This window comes from Tamandua tetradactyla, chromosome 4, assembly GCF_023851605.1.
Source record: "Tamandua tetradactyla isolate mTamTet1 chromosome 4, mTamTet1.pri, whole genome shotgun sequence".
Taxonomy (NCBI): domain Eukaryota; kingdom Metazoa; phylum Chordata; class Mammalia; order Pilosa; family Myrmecophagidae; genus Tamandua; species Tamandua tetradactyla.
The window spans coordinates 194,940-217,755 of NC_135330.1; the positions used below are offsets into that span (position 1 = coordinate 194,940).

The 22,816-nt window shown below is 40.6% G+C and overlaps 1 protein-coding gene and 1 pseudogene across 3 annotated transcripts in view; one reads left to right on the forward strand and one right to left on the reverse strand.

Annotated features, from left to right (window-relative positions):
* Positions 1-9,785: 9,785 nt before the first annotated feature.
* Positions 9,786-22,816, forward strand: part of CHD1L (chromodomain helicase DNA binding protein 1 like) — a 109,226-nt gene continuing 96,195 nt past the window's right edge. For all 3 annotated transcript variants that reach the window (XR_013173897.1, XM_077155893.1, XM_077155892.1), the window contains exon 1: positions 9,786-9,929. Coding sequence is in view for 2 of the 3 variants with exons in the window: in XM_077155893.1 (XP_077012008.1) it covers positions 9,815-9,929 (115 nt within the window). In the remaining variant the exon portion in view is untranslated. The remainder of the gene's footprint in view (positions 9,930-22,816) is intronic.
* Positions 18,087-20,252, reverse strand: LOC143678673 (actin-related protein 2/3 complex subunit 1A pseudogene; annotated as a pseudogene).

A 22,816-nucleotide genomic window follows, 5' to 3' on the forward strand; every position in this document is an offset into this window, starting at 1 on the left:
TTGTCTCATTTCTCTCTTTCCCCTTTTGGTCAAGGCTTTCTCAATCCCTTGATGCTGGGTCCATTGAATTTTAAGACCAAGTGCTGTTGTGCATGCACAATCTTATGACTTGGTGGGCTGACAACACCCAGTTCATGATAGGTGGAAGTTAAATTGATTAAGATTTCTTATGGAACAAATTGTTTGGATTAACAAAAAATTTTAAGTTTATAGATAAAAAAAGATATAAATGGTTACTAGAATTATTATCATGTCTCAGATGGGGGTATCTTACTATTGTAAAGGTTATCAAGTCTTCCAACATTAATGAGTAATGCCAAGGCACTCCCAACAAAAATTCCTGTTCTTTATTTTTATGGAACTTGACAAGTTGATTTTCAAGTTGATCTTGAAAAACGCAACAGAAAATGTACCGATGAAGTTTAAAAGACAGTCAAAAATTGAAAAGAAAGATCTCAAAATAAATCATAAGTTTATAATGATTGAAACCATTGATACTGTGAAAAGAAAGACAGACATATCATCATAACAATCAACAACAGACCTATGTATATGAAGGAATTTAGTTTGCAATAGAGGAACTATATAAAATCATTGGTGGAAAGATGAATTATCAGTAAATGATGATGTTTGTTATCTACTTTGGGTAAAATTTAAGTTTGATCTTGGTTTCACATTGTATAGAAAAAAAACTTCCAGAGATGAATGTAAAAAGATAGTACTGGAGAGATATTATAAAGAAATAGAGGAAGATTGTGGCTTAATCTTAGAGATAAAAAGGACTTTCTAATTAAGAGATAAAATCTAACAGTTACGAAGGAAAGGTTTGACACAAGGAAATTTAGGACTTCTATATATATAATACTAAACAAGGAATAAAGAATAACTAAAGTCAGGAAAACATGTTTAGAAATATTCAACAGAGGACTAAAACTAAAAATGTGTGAAGAGCTTCCATCCTAGTATAAGAAAAAAGACAAAAATTACAGTAGAAAAAATAAGCAAAGGAAATGAACAGGCTGTTCAAAAAGGAGGAAATACTAATAGCTTAAAAATTAATGAAAGTTCTTCAATCAGACATTTAGTCATAGAAATTTAGGAAATGAGTATCTGTTTTCCTTATCAGATTGGAAAAAATTTAAAAATGCTCGATAATATTGGAGATGGATAGACCTGGAGAAGTGATAGAAATAGGTTTGCTTGTACACTGTTGGTGAAAACAAATTGATTAAGATTTCCTGTGGAAGAACTTGGTTAGATTTATAAAAATTCTAAGTTTATTGGCTCACAAAGTCCTGTGGAGTAAATACTACAGAAATACTTGCAGAAGTATAAATCAAAATGCTTCCTGTAACATTGTTGGGGTTTGGCTTAGGGGGCTGAGTCAGACTAAGTGAATTCCACCACCACCTAATTTGTGACTCTAGCTAAGCTCACATTGATGTGTCTCAGTTTCCTCACCTTTAAAATGAGAATAGAGTATAGGACCTACCCTGGAAGGTTTTTGTGAGGAACAAAGATAATATATGTGAAGTGTTCAACACATGGCCTGATACGTCATTAGAGCTCAACAAGTATTATTTGACATTATTAGTCAAAACTGTTAATAACTTCATAACTTTCACCCAAATGGGGAAGGGCTCTATGAATATATATATATATATATATGCATTATGTATGTATATGCATATATGTGTATACTGTGAGTTTATATGTTATGTACATGCATATGTGTCTCTGTGTATCTGTACATATATATTTGATGGGATAGACTTTCACTGACATGGAAAGGTAGAAGCATTAGGGAAGATAGGAACCAGCATGGTCATACTCAGTTTGGACAGCTCCCATGGCAGAGAGTAGAAACAACTTAAATGAGCCCATTTGTAGCTTCAGCATATGCATTTGAGTATATCACATCCTCTCATATTACATCAACCAAAGAAAATCATATGAAAAGTGTGCTCTGCCTATTGGGAGGTACTGAGGTCACACGGCGAAGGGTGTGAATGTGCCGTCACCGTGCATGGAGTGAGCAGATGGGAGACAGTAATGCCACCCACCAAAGGCGGAGACCCGTGACAGGACCACTGAGTACACATCTCTCATGGTGTGTGGACAGGGAGGGTTTTCCATGTTTACTTTCAGAACCCACATCTGTGACCTACTCAGGGGGAAACTACTATGGAACATTTGCCTGTGAATTCCCAACCAGATGAGGTTACCATGGAACCTCAGCAGTGAAAGATAAGTTCCAAGACTTGGAGTCATCAGGTGAGGTGCAGATACTCGGGTAATCTGTAGACTCATATTTTTTAACAGATTTATTCACACACCATTTACTCCATCCTAATCATCACATGGTTATGTCTTCACCACTACAGTCAACATGAGAACATTGGCATTTCTCCTGAAGGAAAACAAAATAACATACCGCTTGTATCCCCTCAAGATGGACATTTAGCTTTGGTATAATGCCTTTGTTAAAGTTAATGAAAAAATAATACACTGTTACCATTAAGTATAGACTTTAGTTTATATTACTTGAACTTTTTCCCATGTAACACCCTATTATCCACATCTTGTAATAGTGACATACATGTGTTTCAGTTCATGTAAGGACTCTCTTTTGTTCATACAATTAACCACCATCACCGTCCACTCTGGGTTTCACTGTTACAGAGTCCCACTTTCCATCCTCTCGCTTTCTCTCTGATGACATACATGACTCTAGCCTTCCTCTTTCAGCCATACTCACACTCTACTTTGTTAATGACACTTACAGTATTGTACTACCATCACATGTATTGTGTTATTCATTTCCAAATCTTTACAATGAACCATATGAATGTTCTATACTCTTTAATCATTGATTGTCCAATCTCTGCCCACTTTCTGTCTCCTGGTACCCTATGCTCTAGAATTTGATTCTCAGAGTTTGCTCATTATAGTTAGTTCGAATCAGTCAGACCATACCATATTTGTCGTTTTGTTCCGGACTTATTTCATTCAACATAATGCCTTCAATGAGGGCTCAGTCACCTCACTGCATGCCTCATAACTTCAGTCCTTCCTTCAGCTAGACAATATTCCATTGTATGAATACACCACTGTTCGCCTTTCTGCTCATCGGTCGATGGACCCTGGGCCACCTCCATCCATTAGCAATCATGAGTAATGCTGCCATAAATATTGGTCTGCAAATGTCTACTCATGTCCCTGCTTTCAGTTCATCCGAATATATAGCTAGTAACAGGATGGCAGGATCATGTGACAACTCTATGCTTAGATTCCTGTGGAACCACCCACTGCCCTCCAGAAGGCTACACTGTTCACCTCCCGACCAACAGTGAATAGGTAGACCTCTTTCTCCAGATCTTCTTCAGCACTTGCAGTTTTTTTTATTATTAAATAGCTTTATTCACACACCACACAATCCATCCTAAGTGCATAATCAATGGCTCCTGGTATAATCACATAGTTATGTATTTGCCACTACAATCTATGTGAGATCATTTCCATTTCTTCTGAAAAGGAAGAAGAAATGAAAATATAACAACATACCTTTCTCTTATATCCCGCTCTTAGAGACATTTAGCCTTGATATGTTGCCTTTGCTACTATTAATGGAAGAACATTACAATGTTCTGTTAATTATACACCCTAGTTTGCATTAATTGTATTTTTTCCATACACCACCCCATTTTGACACCTTGTAATGGTGACATGCATTTGTTCTTGTTTATGTAAAAACCTTTTTATATTTATATAATTAGTTCCCCTCAATGTTCACTCTAGGTTTTGCTAAGTTATACTGTCCCAATTTTATCCTCTATCTTTCCTTCCAGTGCCATGCATGCTCCTTCCTCTTTCACTATGCTCACATTTGGCTTTATTTCTTACACCTACAACCTTGTGCTGCCATCGCACAGCATTGCAAACATTTTGTTCAGAAATGGATAGCATTTGGAAAGGGAGGAGACTGCCTTGCATCAAAGTAGCAACTGTGCCTCTGGAGAACCAGATACTTATGCAACAGACGTCCTCACCGTGCACACCTGGACCCAGTAAAGATGAACTCTGGGCTCCTGTGAGCCGAGCTGGAGGCAGGTTATAGGAAGTTCTTAAGATTGCAGCCCTTGGGAGGTGAGAGCATGTTGTCTGAAGATATTTGAAGATATTAAAGGTTGAGCTTTAAGAAACATTTTGGTTTCAAGCAGTTTTACTACTGAAACATCTTACTTTGCTAAATGAAAATGGTCAAAGGTTAAATTCTGGAATGGGCAAACTCAAAAGATTTCAGGGGCCAGCTAGGTGGATTGCACAAATGCTGTACAGCTAGGTGGGTTGCACAAAGGATATATTGGTAGGTGGAGAATGAAAAGAATGTAATTGCTTGTGACTGATTTGATGGCAAGGTGTGACCATCGATGGCCTATTAAATTAGAACTGAATGTCCTGCCAAACAAAAGAGATGGGGGCAACTTTGGATGCATAGTTGACAGTTTACCATCTGGACTATGACTTCAAAACCTTCCTTGATAATTTTCCAGTGTTATGACAATACTTATGACAATACTAAAGTATACGGACAATTCATTAAAATGCTTGTGCAAGTGCCTTATAAAACAGACTTACTTTGTTGCTACACATAAACATGCACGCTCCTTTAGTGTATTTCCTCTGGCTTTCTAAGTTTCAATGTTATCATGTGTTATTTGATGCCCAAGATGTATAATTATATCAGAAGTCAAAATTTAGCTTTTCATTTCTGGAAAAAAGGAAATCCAAGTCTCCTTCATTCCAGTCAAGTGGTTGTTCCACTGTAAGGCACTGACAAACTCCAACTTGATCCACAGGGTCTAAGTTCATGTGTTCAGAAAGAAACTGGCCTGTACAAGTATTCACCCACGGTCACAGCTTTCATTCAGACTCCACATGTGACTCATCAGCTGGCTGACAACTGCTGTTACCCAACACAGCGAGGACAAAATGAGCAGTAATCACAGCTTGTTTACCTACCTGGGCGTGATCATTATGTTTGCATTGATAGGGTTAGCACATGCTAAACTCCAGTGCTGTTGTGATTTGATTATCTTTAATCTTATTGGATTGCTATTGACAGTGGATGTGCCCTTTCTGTGAGGAATAAACATAGAATTAAGATGAATTCTGTGATTGTATAACCTGAGTGATGAATGAAAAAGCAGTTGAGGCTAGACTTTATTCTGGCAGTTAACATTGACCTTCTAGAAAATACTGCACAAGTTACCTAAACTTTCTGTGCCTCAGTTTGCCCATCAGTGAATTGCCTTTTCTGTATCTAAATATGAAACTCAGAGGTCCTGGAATTTTACAACTTCCCCACAGGCATTTCATGCAAATACTCAACAATGCTTATTGAGTGCAAACTACACTGTTCGAGGTGCAAATCCAACATGCCCTAAAGTGAATCCTCTATTTCCCCTTCCTCAAACCACCTTTTATCTACTATATTCTCTACCTCAGTGGTTGCATTAGCATCCACACAGTTACTAAAGGTAACTGGGAGTCACTCCTGATGTTTCCCTCATATAGTCCCATATTCAGTCTATGACCAAATCCCTTCAAATGTACAAATTTCATCAATTTTTAAAAACTTTAAAAATTGTATAATATAACATATACAAAGCAAAGAAGGGAAAAAGCAATAGTTTTCAAAACACTCTTCAACAAGTAGTTACGGGACAGACCCCAGAGTTTGTCATAGCCTACCATACCATTATCTCAAATTTTTCCTTCTAGCTGCTCCAGAATACAGGAGGCTAGAAAGTGTAAGTATTTTTTTTATAATCCAACAAAATTTTTTCTCCTTTTTTTGTGAAAAATAACATACATACAAACAAGGAGTAAATTGCAAAGCAAAGCACCACAATTAGTTGTTGAACAGATTTCAGAGTTTGGATGGATTATAATCCTACAATTTTAAGTTTTTACTTCTACCTGCTGTAAGATACTGGAGGCTAGAAGAAATGTCAATATAATGATTCAGCAATCATACTCATTGGTTAAACCCTACCTTCTCTGTATAACTCCACTATCACCTTTGATCTTTTTACCTCTCTGTTTAGAATGGCTATGGCCATTCTAACATTTTCATGTTGGAAGGGGCTGTCACTAATATGGGGTAGGGAGATGGAATTAGCTGATGTTCTGGAGAGGCTGGGCCCTCTAGGTTTCAGGATTTATCTGGTCCAGGGACCCATCTGGAGGTTGTAGGTGTCTGGAAAGTTACCGTAGTGCATGGAACCTTTGAGGAATCTTATATATTGCCCTAAGTGTTCTTTAGGATTGGCTGGAAAGGTTTTGGCTGGGATTTGGCAAATTATGGTAGGTAGCAAGGTCTAACCGAAGCCTGCGTAAGAGTGACCTGCAGAATATTAGACTCTATTTGAACTCTCTCAGCCACGGATACCTTAATTGTTGCATTTATTTCCCCTCTTTTGGTCAGGATGGAATTGTTGATCCCACAGTGCCAGGTCATCTCTGGGAGTCACTTCTCATGCCGCCAGGGAGACTTTCACCCCTGGATGTCATGTTCCATGTAGGGGGGAGGGCAATGCAAATCTCATCAATTTTTAGAACCTATTACTCCCTTGCTAATCCTGCCTCCCTGTCTTTGCACTTGTGGCTCTCTCTGTCTTGAGCACTGTTTCTGATTTCTCACAACCAGCTGCTCATGACTCAAATATTAGTCAAGTGTCACCTTCTTCATGCCCTTTTTAGCCCATTTTCTTCAGAGTTGCTCTCCAGCCCCACTCTCAACCTTGGTACCCCGTTTTGCTCTCTTATAGACTCTTACATTACCTAACCTAGTAACTTGCTTTCTATTTTTTTCTGTCTCTCTCACTAGACTGTAAGAAGTGCAGTGACCTGCACTCACCTTTGAGTGAGACTGCATTAAAATCTGTAAATTGCCTTGGGTAGTATTGACATCTTAATAGTATTGTCTTTCTATTCATGAACATGGAATATCTTTCCATTTATTTAGATTAATTTCATTCAGTACTGATGTGTAGTTCTTTGTGTACAAATCCTTTACATGCTTGGTTGCCAGGAATACCCTGGAGAACAGGGGAGAGAAGGGGCACTGCACAGTATTAAGAAATGACAGACACAAGAAGTTAGTTAGGTAGGGTCAGAGGACTCAAGCTCATCAGGAGCAAGAGCCCCGAATAAACTGATGTCCACATATTTATTGCCTTCTTACATGGGAACTGCTTTAGGGAGTATAATCAAAGCAAGATTATTTTTGAATATCTGTCAGGCCTGCAAAGCTACAAAGTTTGGTTCCCAGCTCCTTGTCCCAGGAACCATTTATTTCTTATCAGAATGCTCTCTATACAGGTCTCTTCTGGATCTCGAGTCAGTGTCCTTGAGAGCATTTGCTTCAGCAGTTTACCACATTAGCAGGGCACGGTGTGCCTGTGCCCCATGCCCTCCGCTGTCAGCCAACCGCTTAACCCCTCATGTGTACTGATATTGTAATCCACCGTTTTGCTGAATCAAAAGTGAATTGTTGATGTTCCTTAAGCCTTCTCATTCTGTCTTCCTCCCCAAATGGCAACCCCGTTCTACCAATTGCTCAGGCAACATCTAAGAAATCGTCCTTTACTCCCTTTCTCTCACATTCTTGGTCAGTGAATCCTATAGGATCCACCTTCACAGTATATCTAATATCTGATCATCACTCACCACTCCACTGCCACTGTGCTAGTTCAGCTAACATCTCTTGCCCAGACTAGTGTAATAGCCTCCTCATTGCTCTCTCAGCTTCCACCCTGTCCCCCACTACAGGTTCTTTTCATATAGCATCCAGAGTAAAAAAGTGTCACCCACCAGCAGACTCGAAGTCTCTCAGCTACCTTCCTTAGTGGTATTATCCATGCCAGACTCAACATACCAACAGTCTCCTTAGCTAACCCTAGGATCCTACCTCTGGTATTATGTTAAAACAAATCTAGTTTAAGTTATAAATAATGAACACACTTTTGTTTAAGTGACAAGTTATGAATATTCTTACTTTAGAGGATAAGTCCACCCACAGAGCTTGGAGGGATGGAAATAGATCAAATATGAAGACCCAGTTGCAAAACAGAAGCAGCTCCATTGGATATAGTATAGAGATTTCTCCAAAGGAGAAGTTGCACTCCAAGTTGCAGCAAAGGATACAAGCCTAAAGGTTTGAGAAAACACCCAAGTAAGAAAGCTTCTGTACAAAGTCAATGAATTACTGTGTTTTACTTTTTTCTCAACACCAATCACTATCTGACTTTTGACCTCCCTTTAAAATGGGAGCTCCCTGAGATGAGTGAGCTCTGTCCAGTACCAAGAGTGCTTGGCATATAGTGACTGCTTAATCAATATTTACGGATGACTCAAAACGCAAATTTAGTTCTACAAAATGTCGTGTTTGAGTTTTTATGAATAAATCCACCTGAGGCTATCCCTGTTGTAGCTCCTAACTAATTTCTCTTCTATTTTTTTTTACTTTTTTTATTCTGGGGAAAGGAGAGGTTAGAGATTTTTTTTTACTTTTTTTATTCTGGGGAAAGCAGAGGTTAGAGACCAATTCAATTTTAATCTGAGTTTACAGGGGGAAGCACCAGGATGAACCTACACTACACGAGACCAGGCTTCAGATAACATCGCCCAGAGAAAACTACGGTCCACCCCAAGCTGCAGTATCCTCACCTGTAGCGGGGACACGTCCTGCAGCACCGGGTCAAAGGGCTGTGAAGGTTAAATGAGAAACTACATAGGTCAAGTCCTTAGGGAAACTCTGATGACCGTAGTCAATCAACAAAGTTTTCATTTCCATTCTCGCTGCCAGGGGCAGGGTGCGTTTCCTCCCGGACAACTCAGGGCCCGCCGGGGCCAGCGCCAGCCGGGACATCAGCGCCGGGACGCCCTCTGCCGGCAGCCGACTGCGCCTGCGAGTGTGGTGGGAATAGAAGCGCGCGGCCCGGGGGCGGAGCCTTCTCAGCCGAACGGAGCGCGCGGGGTTGGGGGCGGAGCCTTCTCAGCCGGACGGAGCGGGCGGAGCTGGGGGCGGAGCCTCTTCAGCGGGAAGGAGGGCGCGGGGTTGGGGGCGGAGCCTTCTCAGCCGGACGGAGCGCGCGGGGCTGGGGGGCGGAGCCTTCTCAGCCGGACGGAGCGCGCGGGGCTGGGGGCGGAGCCTTCTCAGCCGGACGGAGCGCGCGGGGTTGGGGGGCGGAGCCTTCTCAGCCGGACGGAGCGCGCGGGGCTGGGGGCGGAGCCTCTTCAGCCGGACGGAGCGCGCGGGGTTAGGGGGCGGAGCCTCTTCAGCCGGACGGAGCGCGCGGGGCTGGGGGCGGAGCCTCTTCAGCCGGACGGAGCGCGCGGGGTTGGGGGGCGGAGCCTCTTCAGCCGGACGGAGCGCGCGGGGCTGGGGGGCGGAGCCTTCTCAGCCGGACGGAGCGCGCGGGGCTGGGGGCGGAGCCTCTTCAGCCGGACGGAGCGCGCGGAGCTGAGGGGCGGAGCCTTCTCAGCCGGACGGAGCGCGCGGGGCTGGGGGCGGAGCCTCTTCAGCCGGACGGAGCGCGCGGGGCTGGGGGCGGAGCCTCTTCAGCCGGACGGAGCGCGCGGGGCTGGGGGCGGAGCCTTCTCAGCCGGACGGAGCGCGCGGAGCTGGGAGGGGAGCCTTCTCAGCCGGACGGAGCGCGCGGGGTTGGGGGGCGGAGCCTCTTCAGCCGGACAGAGCGCGCGGAGCTGGGGGGCGGAGCCTTCTCAGCCGGACGGAGCCCGCGGTGCCATGGCGCAGGACGGCGCGAGGTGTGGCTTCTCGCTGCCTCTTCAGGCTAAGAGCAGGAGCGAGGCGACCCGCGCGCGCGTGGAGCAGCAGGAGTTAAGGCAGTGGGGCTTGACAGGTCAGTGGGCCGAGCGAACCTCCACCCAGGCCTGCGACCTCGGTGGGGCTCGCCTCTCCGGCCAGGAAGTACCGCTCCGGGAACGGTCCTGGGCGCCTCCCGCCGTCGGGTGACGGAAGCCGGGGCCGGGTCCTGGGGAGGCCGGGCGGTCCCGGGCGCCGGGGACACAGGCCTGTGAGGACAGCCGCGCAGAGCCCCGGGAGCGCCGGCCTCGTGGGAGGAGGCCGTCCGGCCTTCGGGGCTGGGCTGGAAGTCGCTGTCCGGCCGGCTTGGCGGCCTGGTCCCGGGGTTTCCAGGGACGTTGCTGCGAAACGCTCTGAACTCGTCTCCAGCTTGTTTGCGTTCTTGTTCACGGTGCATGCGCAGTTCTTTGATAATGTCACACTAATTCTCCCCAAACGCTAAATCGTCCAAGAAAGGTTTGCTCGTTCGTGCGTATAACTTGTACTCACACCAGCCCTTTCCTAGGTCATCCCCTGCGTCTGACCGTTTCCCCTGCTATTCTGGAGACCCAGACTTTCCGTGATGCTCCTGACTCCCCCCTTGACTTCTCTGAGCCTCGTTTTGTTTATTTATAAAATGCGGGGATGCATACCGTGCCTTATCTGTTTGAAGAGTCGTGGATCAATAATAATAGTGTAGTCTTTATTCTTTATTGACTGCTACTGAGAGCTTTATACTGGGTACAGAGATGAGCCGAAAATGTGGGCCGTGCAGTCCCAGAGTCTCTAGGCTGGTGAATGCGAGTGCTGTAACTGTTGTACTCTCCTGTGCTAAATGCCGGGAGGCGGGAGGGTTAGTTACTCTTTGGAGGTGCGGAAGGAAAACGCCCCCCGAGGGAGGTCAGGAAGGAGAAGCCTGGAGAGAAAAGAAAGTGAGCACCCTTTTCCATGTACCCTTCTAGCTGAGAGAAACCCCACACTTGATAGGCCTTTCTTGGGTGAAGTCAGCTTCCTGTGGGTGCCTTAATTTGGACATTTTCACAGCCTTAGAACTGTCAACTTGCAACATAAAAATTTCCCTTTTTAAAAGTCATTCTGTTTCTGGTATGTCACATTTGGGCAGGTTGCAGACTAGAACACCCTTTTGGTCAAGAAGGTTTTCTCATTCTCAAGATGCTGGCTCCCAGCTCATCCCAGGGTTTCTGTCTCATGTTGCCCAGGAGATTTACACACCTCGGAGTCATTTCCCAGATTGTGGGTTCACCTGCTGAGTTGGCTTAGCGACAGAGACCACATCTGAACAACAAAAAGAGGTTCTCTGGGGGTGAACCTTAGGCATAATTATCAGTAGGCTAGGTAGCATTTCTTGAATAAAGATTATACAAAAGTTTTTGCTCAAATTGGAAAAAAGCTGGTATTTTCTAATTTGGAATGTTAAAAATACTTTTTTATTCTTTTATTTAACATTTATTTGATTATTATTATTGGTGGACAATTGGATATTCAACTTCCTTTTGCTCCTTGCCTATGTATGTTTCTTGTCCATTTCTAAACTATGGTGTTTGTTTTTTCCTTTGCTTTGTAGTTTCTTTCTTGCACTGAAGATACTGATTTTGTTACATGTATTGGGGATATATTTTTAGTTTCTTATTTCCTTTTTGATTTTAGTGTGTGTGTATTTATTTCGGTGCTGAAGTTTAAGGGTTCTGTGTGGTGAAATCATTCAGCCTTTTCATGTATGTATATATTATTGTTGTCCTGTTTGAAAGAGACTTGGCTTCTCTGATTTTATAATTATTGGCCTACTGTTTTTCTTCTAGGGCAATTATAATTTCCTTATTTTATATGTAAATATTTATTTCTCTAGGAATTTGTGAGGAAGGAATTTTATTTTCCCCCCGAAATATGGAGCAAATGATCCACTTTTTTGATACTGATGCCTTAATTATTTTGTTCTGCAGTATTTTCCCCAGAGATTCAAAAGCTTTCTGATAGGTCTTCCTACTCTTAATAGTATCAGAGTTCTGTCCTGTACATTCCAGTGAACTTTAGAAACTAAAAATGCAATGAATCATAAATATATCTTAGGACTGCTTTGTTTTTGAAATATGCAAACCTGTTCTTGCTGTTTTTTGCTTGCTCTTTCACTACTTTTCATCTGCTTGAGAGATGAGCATGAGTATTCAAACAGCATTTTGATGCATATTGCAGATTAGCATCCTCAACTTTATTCCAAGCCTGCCTTACTACATTGTAGAGACTAGTGAGCAAAGGATGACATTTTCCAATCTCCTGTGTAGATGTGCACCTGACTTGGCTTCAGCCAAACAGGTAGCAATGGGAGATTTAGAAGAGGAAAGTGAGGGAGAGAACACAGAGACTCTGGGAGGGTTTGGGTTTTCTGCAGCAGCTGTCTTGGTGACTAGTCTTAACCTCATGTGTATTGGGTAGGGCCCAGAGCATCCATTGTGCTGACATGGGTGGCTGCTGAGGTGGCAGGTTCTGGAGCTGATAGGGCAATAGGCTCCTGTTTGTGGAGGTAGATAGTGCTGGATGGGACAGTTCTCTGGTGCTAATCTGGCAGGCAGCTGAACCTGGAAACTCAGTCTAGAACCTGATTCTCCAGCCTTTTCATCAGTTTTATGGTCATCTGATTTCTTGTATTAATGCCCCTTCTTCTAAACTACCTACGATAATTTCTATTTTTTTTGCAATTGACTCCTAAGTGTTAATGTTTAGTTATCTTTAGGGAATAGTATTTCATGTCATATTTTAAATTGAGCTTTTCATTTCAAACTAATTATAGATGCACATACAATTTTTTAAAAAACTTTTTTATTAATTAAAAAAATTAACGAACAAACATTAAGATATCATTCCATTCTACATATACAATCAGTAATTCTTAATATCATCACATACTTGCATATTCATCATTTCTTAGAACATTTGCATCAATTTAGAAAAAGTAATAAAAAGACAACAGAAAAAGAAATAAAACGATAGTAGAGAAAAAAAAGATTATACATACCATACCCCTTACCCCTCGCTTTCATTTACCACTAGCATTTCAAACTAAATTTATTTTAACATTTGTTCCCCCCTATTATTTATTTTTATTCCATATGTTCTACTTTTCTGTTGATATAGTAGCTAAAAGGAGCATCAGACACAAGGTTTTCACATTCACAGAGTCTCAGTGTGAAAGCTGTATCATTATACAATCATCATCAAGAAACATGGCTACTGGAACACAGCTGTACATTTTCAGGCAGTTCCCTCCAGCCTCTCCACTTCATCTTGAACAACAAGGTGATATCTACTTAATGCATAAGAATAACCTCCAGGATAACCTCTCTACTCTGTTTGGAATCTCTCAGCCATTGACACTTTGTCTCATTTCACTCTTCCCCCTTTGGTAGAGAAGGTTCTCTCAATCCCTTGATGTTAATTCTCAGCTCATTCTAGGGTTTTTCTCAGTCCCTTGATACTGAGTCTCAGCTCATTCTAGGATCTCCGTCCCACGTTGCCAGGAAGGTCTACACCCCTGGGAGTCATGTCCCATGCAGAGAGGGGGAGGGTGGTGAGACTGCTCGTCATGTTGGCTGGAGAGAGAGGCCACATCTGAGCAACAAAAGAGGCTCTCTTGGGAGTGACTCTTAGGCCTAAATTTTAAGTAGACTTGACCTATCCTTTCTGAGGTTAAGTTTCATATGAACAAACCCCAAGGCTGGGGGCTAAGCCTATAGCTTTGGTTGTCCACACTGCTTGTGAGAATATCAGGAATTCAACTTGGGAAGTTGAATTTCTCCCCACTCTCACCATTCCCCGAAGGGGGCTTGCAAATACTTTTCCAGTCACTGATCAAATCACTCTGGGATTCATCGGGGCATCACTCTGGACAAACCAACAAAATCTCATGTGCTACCTGAGATTCCAAGTACTTACGACATTCAATCAAACTATCTACATGAGTTATATTAGGAAATGCTCTAGTCAAAATATAAATTTTGTAACAAATAAACATTTTTTGCTTTAGTCTCACACATAAGGTGACATTTTGAAGTATTAATTATCATCTATTTTCAGCACCCTGCAATAATGACATTCCTTTGTTCTTCCTCATGCAAAAACATTTTTAAAATTTGTACATTGTACATTTCACTATTATTATACACTCTAGGCATTCCTAGATTATACCATCTTAATCTTTAACATCTATCTTTCTTTCTGATTTTATTTATGTCCCCAGCCCTCCTCCCTCTATCATTCTCACATGCAGCTTCATTCAGTGTTTTAACATATTTACATTACAGTTAGGTAGTATTGTGCTGTCCGTTTCTGAGTTTTTGTATTCAGTCCTGTTGCACAGTCTATATCCCTTCAGCTCCAATTACCCAATATCTTACCCTATTTCTATCTCCTGATGTTCTCTGTTACCAATGACATATTCCAAGTTTATTCACTAATGTCAGTTCACATCAGTGAGACCATACAGTATTTGTCCTTTAGTTTTTGGCTAGTCTCACCCAGCATAATGTTCTCAAAGTACATCCATGTTGTTACGTACTTCAAAACTTTATTCTGTCTTAAAGCTGCATAATATTCCACCGTATGTATATACCACAGTTTGTTTAGCCACTTGTCTGTTGATGGACATTTTGGTTGTTTCCATCTCTTTGCAGTTGTAAATAATGCTGCTATAAATATTGGTGTGCAAGTGTCCGTTTGTGTCTTTGCCCTTAAGTCTTCTGAGTAGATACCTAGCAATGGTATTGCTGGGTCATATGGCAATTCTATATTCAGCTTTTTAAGGCCAAACTGCCTTCCACAGTGGTTGCACCATTTGACATTCCCACCAACAGTGGATAAGTGTGCCTCTTTCTCCACATCCTCTCCAGCACTTGTCATTTTTTGTTTTGTTGATAATGGCCATTCTGGTGGGTGTGAGATGATATCTCATTGTGGTTTTGATTTGCATTTCTCTAAAGGCCAGGGACGTTGAGCATCTCTTCATGTGCCTTTTGGCCATTTGTATTTCCTCTTCTGAGAAGTGTCTGTTCAAGTCTTTTTCCCATTTTGTAATTGGATTGGCTGTCTTTTTGTTATTGAGTTGAACAATCTCTTTATAAATTCTGGATACTAGACCTTTATCTGATATGTCGTTTCCAAATATTGTCTCCCATTGTGTAGGCTGTCTTTTTACTTTCTTGATGAAGTTCTTTGATGCACAAAAGTGTTTAATTTTGAGGAGCTCCCATTTATTTATTTATTTCTTCAGTGCTCTTGCTTTAGGTGTAAGGTCCATAAACCGGCCTCCAATTATAAGTTTTATAAGATATCCCCCTATATTTTCCTCTAACTGTTTTATGGTCTTAGACCTAATGTTTAGATCTTTGATCCATTTTGAGTTAACTTTTATATAGGGTGTGAGATGCGGGTCCTCTTTCATTCTTTTGCATATAGATAACCAGTTCTCTAGGCACCATTTATTGAAGAGACTGTTCTGTCCCAAATGAGTTGGCTTGACTGCCTTATCAAAGATCAAATGTCCATAGATGAGAGGGTCTATATCTGAGCATTCTATTCGATTCCATTGGTCGATATATCTATCTTTATGCCAGTACCATGCTGTTTTGACCACTGTGGCTTCATAATATGCCTTAAAGTCAGGCAGCATGAGACCTCCAGCTTCGTCATGCAATTTTTTAAGAGCATTTTTTTTTTACTGTGAAATACAACATATATACAAAAAAGTGATAAATTTCAAAGTTCAGTTTAACAAGTAGTTTTAGAAAAAATTTCAAAGTATTTTATTGGCTACAGTTCCACCATCTCTGGCATCTCCTTGTAGCTGCTCTAAGACACTGGAACCTAAAAAGATTATTTAATATAATGATTCAGTATTCACATTCATTCGTTAAATCCTGTCTTCTCTGTTAATGACTCCTCCTTCTCCTTTGACCCTTCTCCCAGTTTTTAGGGATATTTGGACAATGACCAGTCTAGCTTTTCAGCAAATGCAGTTTTAAGGAATAATTAATACACAGTGATCCCATGTATCCTTTTCAAGTTTCCCCCAATGGGTAACATCTTACAAAACTATAATACGATATCATAACTAGGATATTGACATTGAGAGAGTCGATAGAGAACATTTCCATTACCACAAAAACCTCCCATGTTGACCTTATGGAGCAACATCTGCTTTCCTCCCATCCAGCTCCTTCTAATAACATCTCCCCTTGCTCCCCAGCAATCACTAATCTGTTCTCCAGTTTTTTTTCATTTCAAAAATGTTATGTAAATAGAATCATATATCATATGTAACTTTTTTCTTTCAGCATATTCTCTGGAGATTCCTCCAGGTTGATGCATGTATCAGTGGTTTCGTTCCTTGTTATTTTTGAGTACTGTTCATGGTATGGATGGATGGATGGCATTCACCTGTAGAAGGATGTCTGGGTTGTTTCCAGTTTTGGGTGATTACAAATAGAGATGTTATAAATACCCATGCACAGACTGTGTGTAAACTTAAGTCTTTATATCTTTCCAGGAGTGCCATTGCCAAGTCATATGGTAGTTGCAGGTTCAGTTTTTTAACAGATTGCAAACTCTTTCCTAAAGTGGCTGTACCATTTTCTATTCCCACCAGTAATGTATTAATGATTTGATTTCTCCACATCCTTGGCAGCATTTGTCACTATTTTTTATTTAAGCCACTCTGATGTGTCTAGTAATATATTACTGTGGTTTTGTTTTTATTTCCTTAGTGGTTAATAATTTTGAGTATCTTTTCCTGTGCCTATTTGCAGTCTTACATCGTCTTTGGGGAAATGTTTCTTCGTGCTTTTTGCCTATATAACAATTAGGATTATTTTAATTATTATTATTATTTTTTAGGTTCATTGTCTGGGAATCGAACCTGGGTCTCTTGCATGGTAGGCGAGCGTTCTACCACTGAACCACCTGTGCACCCTAGGATTATTTTTTTATTGTTGAGTTTTGAGGGCTCCTTATATATTCTAGGTATTACTCTTTTCTTGGATATGGTTGCAAAAGTTTTTGGTTTGAACTAAAATTTATCAGTATCCATTTTTTCCTAATATGAATTGTTCTTTCTAGTGCCTGCCCTAGATCCTGAAGATTTTCTTCATTTTTCTTTAAAAGTTTTATAGCTTACATTTAAGTTTGTATTCTATTGTGAGTTAATTTTTGCCCCACAAATTTTGCTATGTTGTATTTTCATTTTCACATCAGTTGATGATTTCTTATTTCTCTTGAGGTTTACTCTTTGATTACTTTGAAGTGTGGTGTTTAGTTTCCAGGTGTTCAGAGATTTGCCTGTTGTGTCTGATTTTAGTTATCTCCAACCATGCTTCCATTGTGTTTTCAGAACATTTTTTGTTTGATTTCAGTTCTTTTAAATTTGCTGAGGTTTGTTTTCTGACAAAGGATGTGGTCTCTCTTAGAATGTTTCATGACACTTGAAAAGAATGTGTATTTCACTTTTGTGGGGTGAAATGTTCTAGAAATGTAGATTAGATCCTATTGTTGAATGGTGGTGTTGAGTGCTTCTGCATCCTTGCTGATTTTGTCTTGTTCTCTCAGTTGTTGAGAGGGGGGATATTGAATTCTTCAACAATGATTGAGAATTTATTTATTTCTCTTTTAAGTTCTATCAGTTTTTGCTTCACATATTTTGCAGATCTGTGTTTTGGTACATTCACATTTAGGAATATTATGTTTTGGTAGATGGACACTTTTATAAAAAAAATTATCCTTTCTATCTGTGGTAATTTTCCATGCTTTGAAGTCTACTTGTGTGATACAGTTAATAGCCATTCCTACTTTCCTTTAAGGTTTGCATGATATGTCCTTATCAATCTTTTTTTTTACATTTATTATTTTTATTTTAATTTCTAGCAGACAATTTTCATACCCCCCCTTCTTTATGTTAGTGTAACAATTTTCCATAATAAACTGATGAAAGAGAAGCTTTGGTCAAGAATGGAATGAAACAGCAAAAAAAAAAAAAAAAAAACCAAAAAACTACTGCTTCTTTTACCAATTATATTCAGACGAACACACAAATGATATTTGCACAGTGTGTGCTCAGTGTTTCTTGGCAGTTGGCTTTCCTCCCCATCATGCAAACAACAGAACTATGGTCAGTCGTGGTTTGTCATGCTAGATCCTGGAGGTTCACTCAGCTTCACATTATGCGAAGGCCCTGGATAGGAGACTCTAAAGTTTTGAAATCCCAAATTGTCATGGCTCCATCGATGCCAATAGTGCAAAATTTGCAAGTCTTGCTTGTCCACCTCATACATGGACCCTTGAGTGATGCTGTTCTGGTGCAACGTCTCCAAGGCTGTATTGCTATCTTCAGTTGTGACCCTCTTGTCCATGTTGCGGAAGTGCTCCATGACCGGACATATTGTGCTGGATGCTCTGTTTTGGAAGGTCTAGTTTGGAGACGAAGGTCAAGCAGCCACAGTCATCGTAGTTAAAGAGCATTGGACAGCAATCATGGCCAGCGGCTACAATGTTATTCTCAGAGATAAATGATAACACTTCAGAGTGTCAGGAACTCCGTTTTCAGAGTTGAAACCTGTATACTTTTTGAGGCATCAGCAACAGACATAGTGCTGTCATGGCCAGCTCAGGTGAGGTGGCTCACACTGGCAGAGAAGCTGACCCTATGGACCCAGCCACCAGTGCCACTGCCATCAAACTCAGATATCAGAAGGCATCTTGCTGCCCTGTGGCATACTGGCTGGCTTTTTATCCACTTCTTTAATGTTGGCAGAGAACGCTTTGCAATTGAAGTCACAAGATCCTGTTGCCAGCAAAACATTATTGGAATGCCAATCCAAGCTGGGGACTGTGGAATGAATAGGCTTTTAATGTGCTTACTCACCAGGCATTTTCAGACTCAGTGTAACAAACAGAAATGAGTTGCGCTCCACTTCCCACAGCAAATTTATTTTCTAATGGGGACCACTTCACAAAAGTGACTACACAGTTAATTCTCAGACTCACCAGGGTTGGCTTCCAAATATCATCTTCCTGACTCCAGACATAGGCATTGCGATCTGCCCCGCAAGTGACAATACAGTCACTCTTGGGGCTCAGTCAGTACCTGTGATGTGTCCATTGTGCTTCTTGAATTCATAAACTTTCACCCACTGGCTCCCATTTTTCTTATAGATGTGGACTTCATGGTTATTGGGACTAAGGGCAATTTGGGTCCGATCCCTATTCCATGCATGACAGGTGATTGGCTCTAGAAAAACTGATGCAGAGACATTATCCTCAGTGTTCTCAAAGGGTAGAAAACTGGTGTCAGTGTAGTCTGGACAGCCACAGAGCAGAGAATTTGCAGACTGTGGTCCGTCGACGTGAACAGGTTCAAGCAGGCATGGGTGGATATCGAGGTCTGGCTATCCTTATCAATCTTAATAATTTTCTATTGTTGTCATAACAAATCACCACAAATTTGGTGTGCCAGTTTGAAGGGATTTATGTACCTTAGAAAAGCCATGTTTTAATCCTAATCAATCTTGTAGGAGCAACGGTTTTCTTCTAATCCCTATTCAGTACTATAGGTTGGAAGCTTGATTAGGTTGTCTCCACAGAGATGTGACTCAATCAGTTGTAGATATTAAATTTGATTAGGTGGATGTCTCCACCCATTTTACGTGAGCCTTGATTAGTTTACTGGAATCCTAAAAAAGAGGGTACATTTTGGAGAGAATTCCTTCTGAGAATGTGGAAAGAGGCTCAGAATCATGACAGTAGGATGGAAGAACCACAGAGTCCACCAGCCAACAACCTTTGTAGATGAAGAAGGAAAACGCCTCCCAGGGAACTTCATGGAGCAAGAGGCATGGAGAGAAAGCTAGCAGATGCCACCGTGTTTGCCATGTGCCCTTCCAGCTGGGAGAGAAATGCTGAATATCATCGGCCTTCTTGAACCAAGGTATCTTTCCCTGGATACCTTAGATTGGACATATAGAATTATCTAATTTGGACAATTTCACAGCCTTAGAACTGTAAACTAGCAACTGATTAATTTCCCCTTTTAAAAAGCCATTCCATTTCTGATGTATTGCATTCTAGCAGATAGCAAACTAGAACATTGGTGATAAATTTATCATCTTACAGTTCTGTAGGTCAGAAGTCTGACATGAGTCTTATTGAACTAAAGTCAAGTTATTGGTAAAGCTGCATTCGAAGCTCTAATGGAGGATATTTTTCCAGGTCCTTTCCAGGTCCTAGCGGTTACATTTCTTGTCTAATGGCCCCACTCTTCCATCTGCAACATTAGTTGCACCTGTCTTACTCTTCTTCTGTAGTCATCTCCTTCTCTAACCATAGTCAGAAAGGTTCTCCTCTTCTAAGGAATCGTGTGTTAGATTGGTCCTACCTGGATAATCCAATATAATTTCTACATTTGAAGATCCTTAACCTTAATCATATCTGCCAAGTCCCGTTGACATACTCATCAATTCTAGGGATCAGAACTGTAACATCTTTGGGAAATTGCTATTTTGTATACTGCACCATCCTTTTACTTTTACCCTGCTGCTATTATTGCATTTGAAATGAGTTTCTTGTAGAAAAATATAATTGGGTCATGTTTTTTTATTTTATTTTATTTTTTTATTATTAATTAACGGAAAAAAAAAGAAATTAACCCAACATTTAGAAATCATACCATTCTACATATGCAATCAGTAATTCTTAACATCATCACATAGATGCATGATCATCGTTTCTTAGTACATTTGCATCGGTTTAGAAGAACTAGCGACACACCAGACAAAGATATAGAATGTTAATATAGAGAAAAGAAATAAAAGTAATAATAATAGAAAAAAAAACAAAAAAACAAAAACAAACAAAAACAAACAAACAAACAAAACCTATAGCTCAGATGCAGCTTCATTCAGTGTTTTAACATGATTATTTTACAATTAGGTATTATTGTGCTGTCCATTTTTGAGTTTTTGTATCTAGTCCTGTTGCACAGTCTGTATCTCTTCAGCTCCAATTACCCATTATCTTACCCTGTTTCTACCTCCTGCTGGACTCTGTTACCAATGACATATTTCAGGTTTATTCTCGAATGTCCGTTCACATCAGCGGGACCATGTAGTATTTGTCCTTTAGTTTTTGGATAGACTCACTCAGCATAATGTTCTCTAGGTCCATCCATGTTATTACATGCTTCATAAGTTTATCCTATCTTAAAGCTGCATAATATTCCATCGTATGTGTATACCACAGTTTGTTTAGCCAATCTTCTGTTGATGGACATTTTGGCTGTTTCCATCTCTTTGCAATTGTAAATAATGCTGCTATAAACATTGGTGTGCAAATGTCCGTTTGTTTCTTTGCCCTTAAGTCCTTTGAGTAGATACCCAGCAGTGGTATTGCTGGGTCGTATGGCAGTTCTATATTCAGCTTTTTGAGGAACCGCCAAACTGCCTTCCACAGTGGTTGCACCCTTTGACATTCCCACCAACAGTGGATAAGTGTGCTTCTTTCTCCGCATCCTCTCCAGCACTTGTCATTTTCTGTTTTGTTGATAATGGCCATTCTGGTGGGTGTGAGATGATATCTCATTGTGGTTTTGATTTGCATTTCTCTAATGGCCAGGGACATTGAGCATCTCTTCATGTGCCTCTTGGCCATCCGTATTTCCTCTTCTGGTAGGTGTCTGTTCAAGTCTTTTTCCCATTTTGTAATTGGGTTGGCTGTCTTTTTGTTGTTGAGTTGAACAATCTCTTTATAAATTCTGGATACTAGACCTTTATCTGATGTGTCATTTCCAAATATTGATTCCCATTGTGTAGGCTGTCTTTCTACTTTCTTGATGAAGTTCTTTGATGCACAAAAGTGTTTAATTTTGAGAGCTCCCATTTATTTATTTCCTTCTTCAGTGTTCTTGCTTTAGGTTTAAGGTCCATAAAACCGCCTCCAATTGTAAGTTTCATAAGATATCTCCATACATTTTCCTCTAACTGTTTTATGGTCTTAGACCTAATGTTTAGATCTTTGATCCATTTCGAGTTAACTTTTGTATAGGGTGTGAGATATGGGTCTTCTTTCATTCTTTTGCATATGGATATCCAGTTCTCTAGGCACCATTTATTGAAGAGACTGTTCTGTCTCAGGTGAGTTGACTTGACTGCCTTATCAAAGATCAAATGCCCATAGATGAGAGAGTCTATATCTGAGCATTCTATTCAATTCCACTGGTCGATATATCTATCTTTATGCCAATACCATGCTGTTTTGACTACTGTGGCTTCATAATATGCCTTAAAGTCAGGCAGCGCGAGCCCTCCAGCTTCGTTTTTTTTCCTCAAGATGTTTTTAGCAATTCGGGGCACCCTGCCCTTCCAGATAAATTTGCTTGTTGGTTTTTCTATTTCTGAAAAATAAGTTGTTGGGATTTTGATTGGTATTGCATTGAATCTGTAAATCAATTTAGGTAGGATTGACATCTTAACTATATTTAGTCTTCCAATCCATGAACACGGTATGCTCTTCCATCTATTTAGGTCTTCTGTGATTTCTTTTAGCAGTTTTTTGTAGTTTTCTTTATATAGGTTTCTTGTCTCTTTAGTTAAATTTATTCCTAGGTATTTTATTCTTTTAGTTGCAATTGTAAATGGGATTTGTTTCTTGATTTCCCCCTCAGCTTGTTCATTACTAGTGTATAGAAATGCTACAGATTATTGAATGTTGATCTTGGAACCTGCTACTTTGCTGTACTCATTTATTAGCTCTAGTAGTTTTGTTGTGGATTTTTCCAGGTTTTCGACGTATAGTATCATATCGTCTGCAAACAGTGATAGTTTTACTTCTTTCTTTCCAATTTTGATGCCTTGTATTTCTTTTTCTTGTCTAATTCCTTTGGCTAGAATCTCC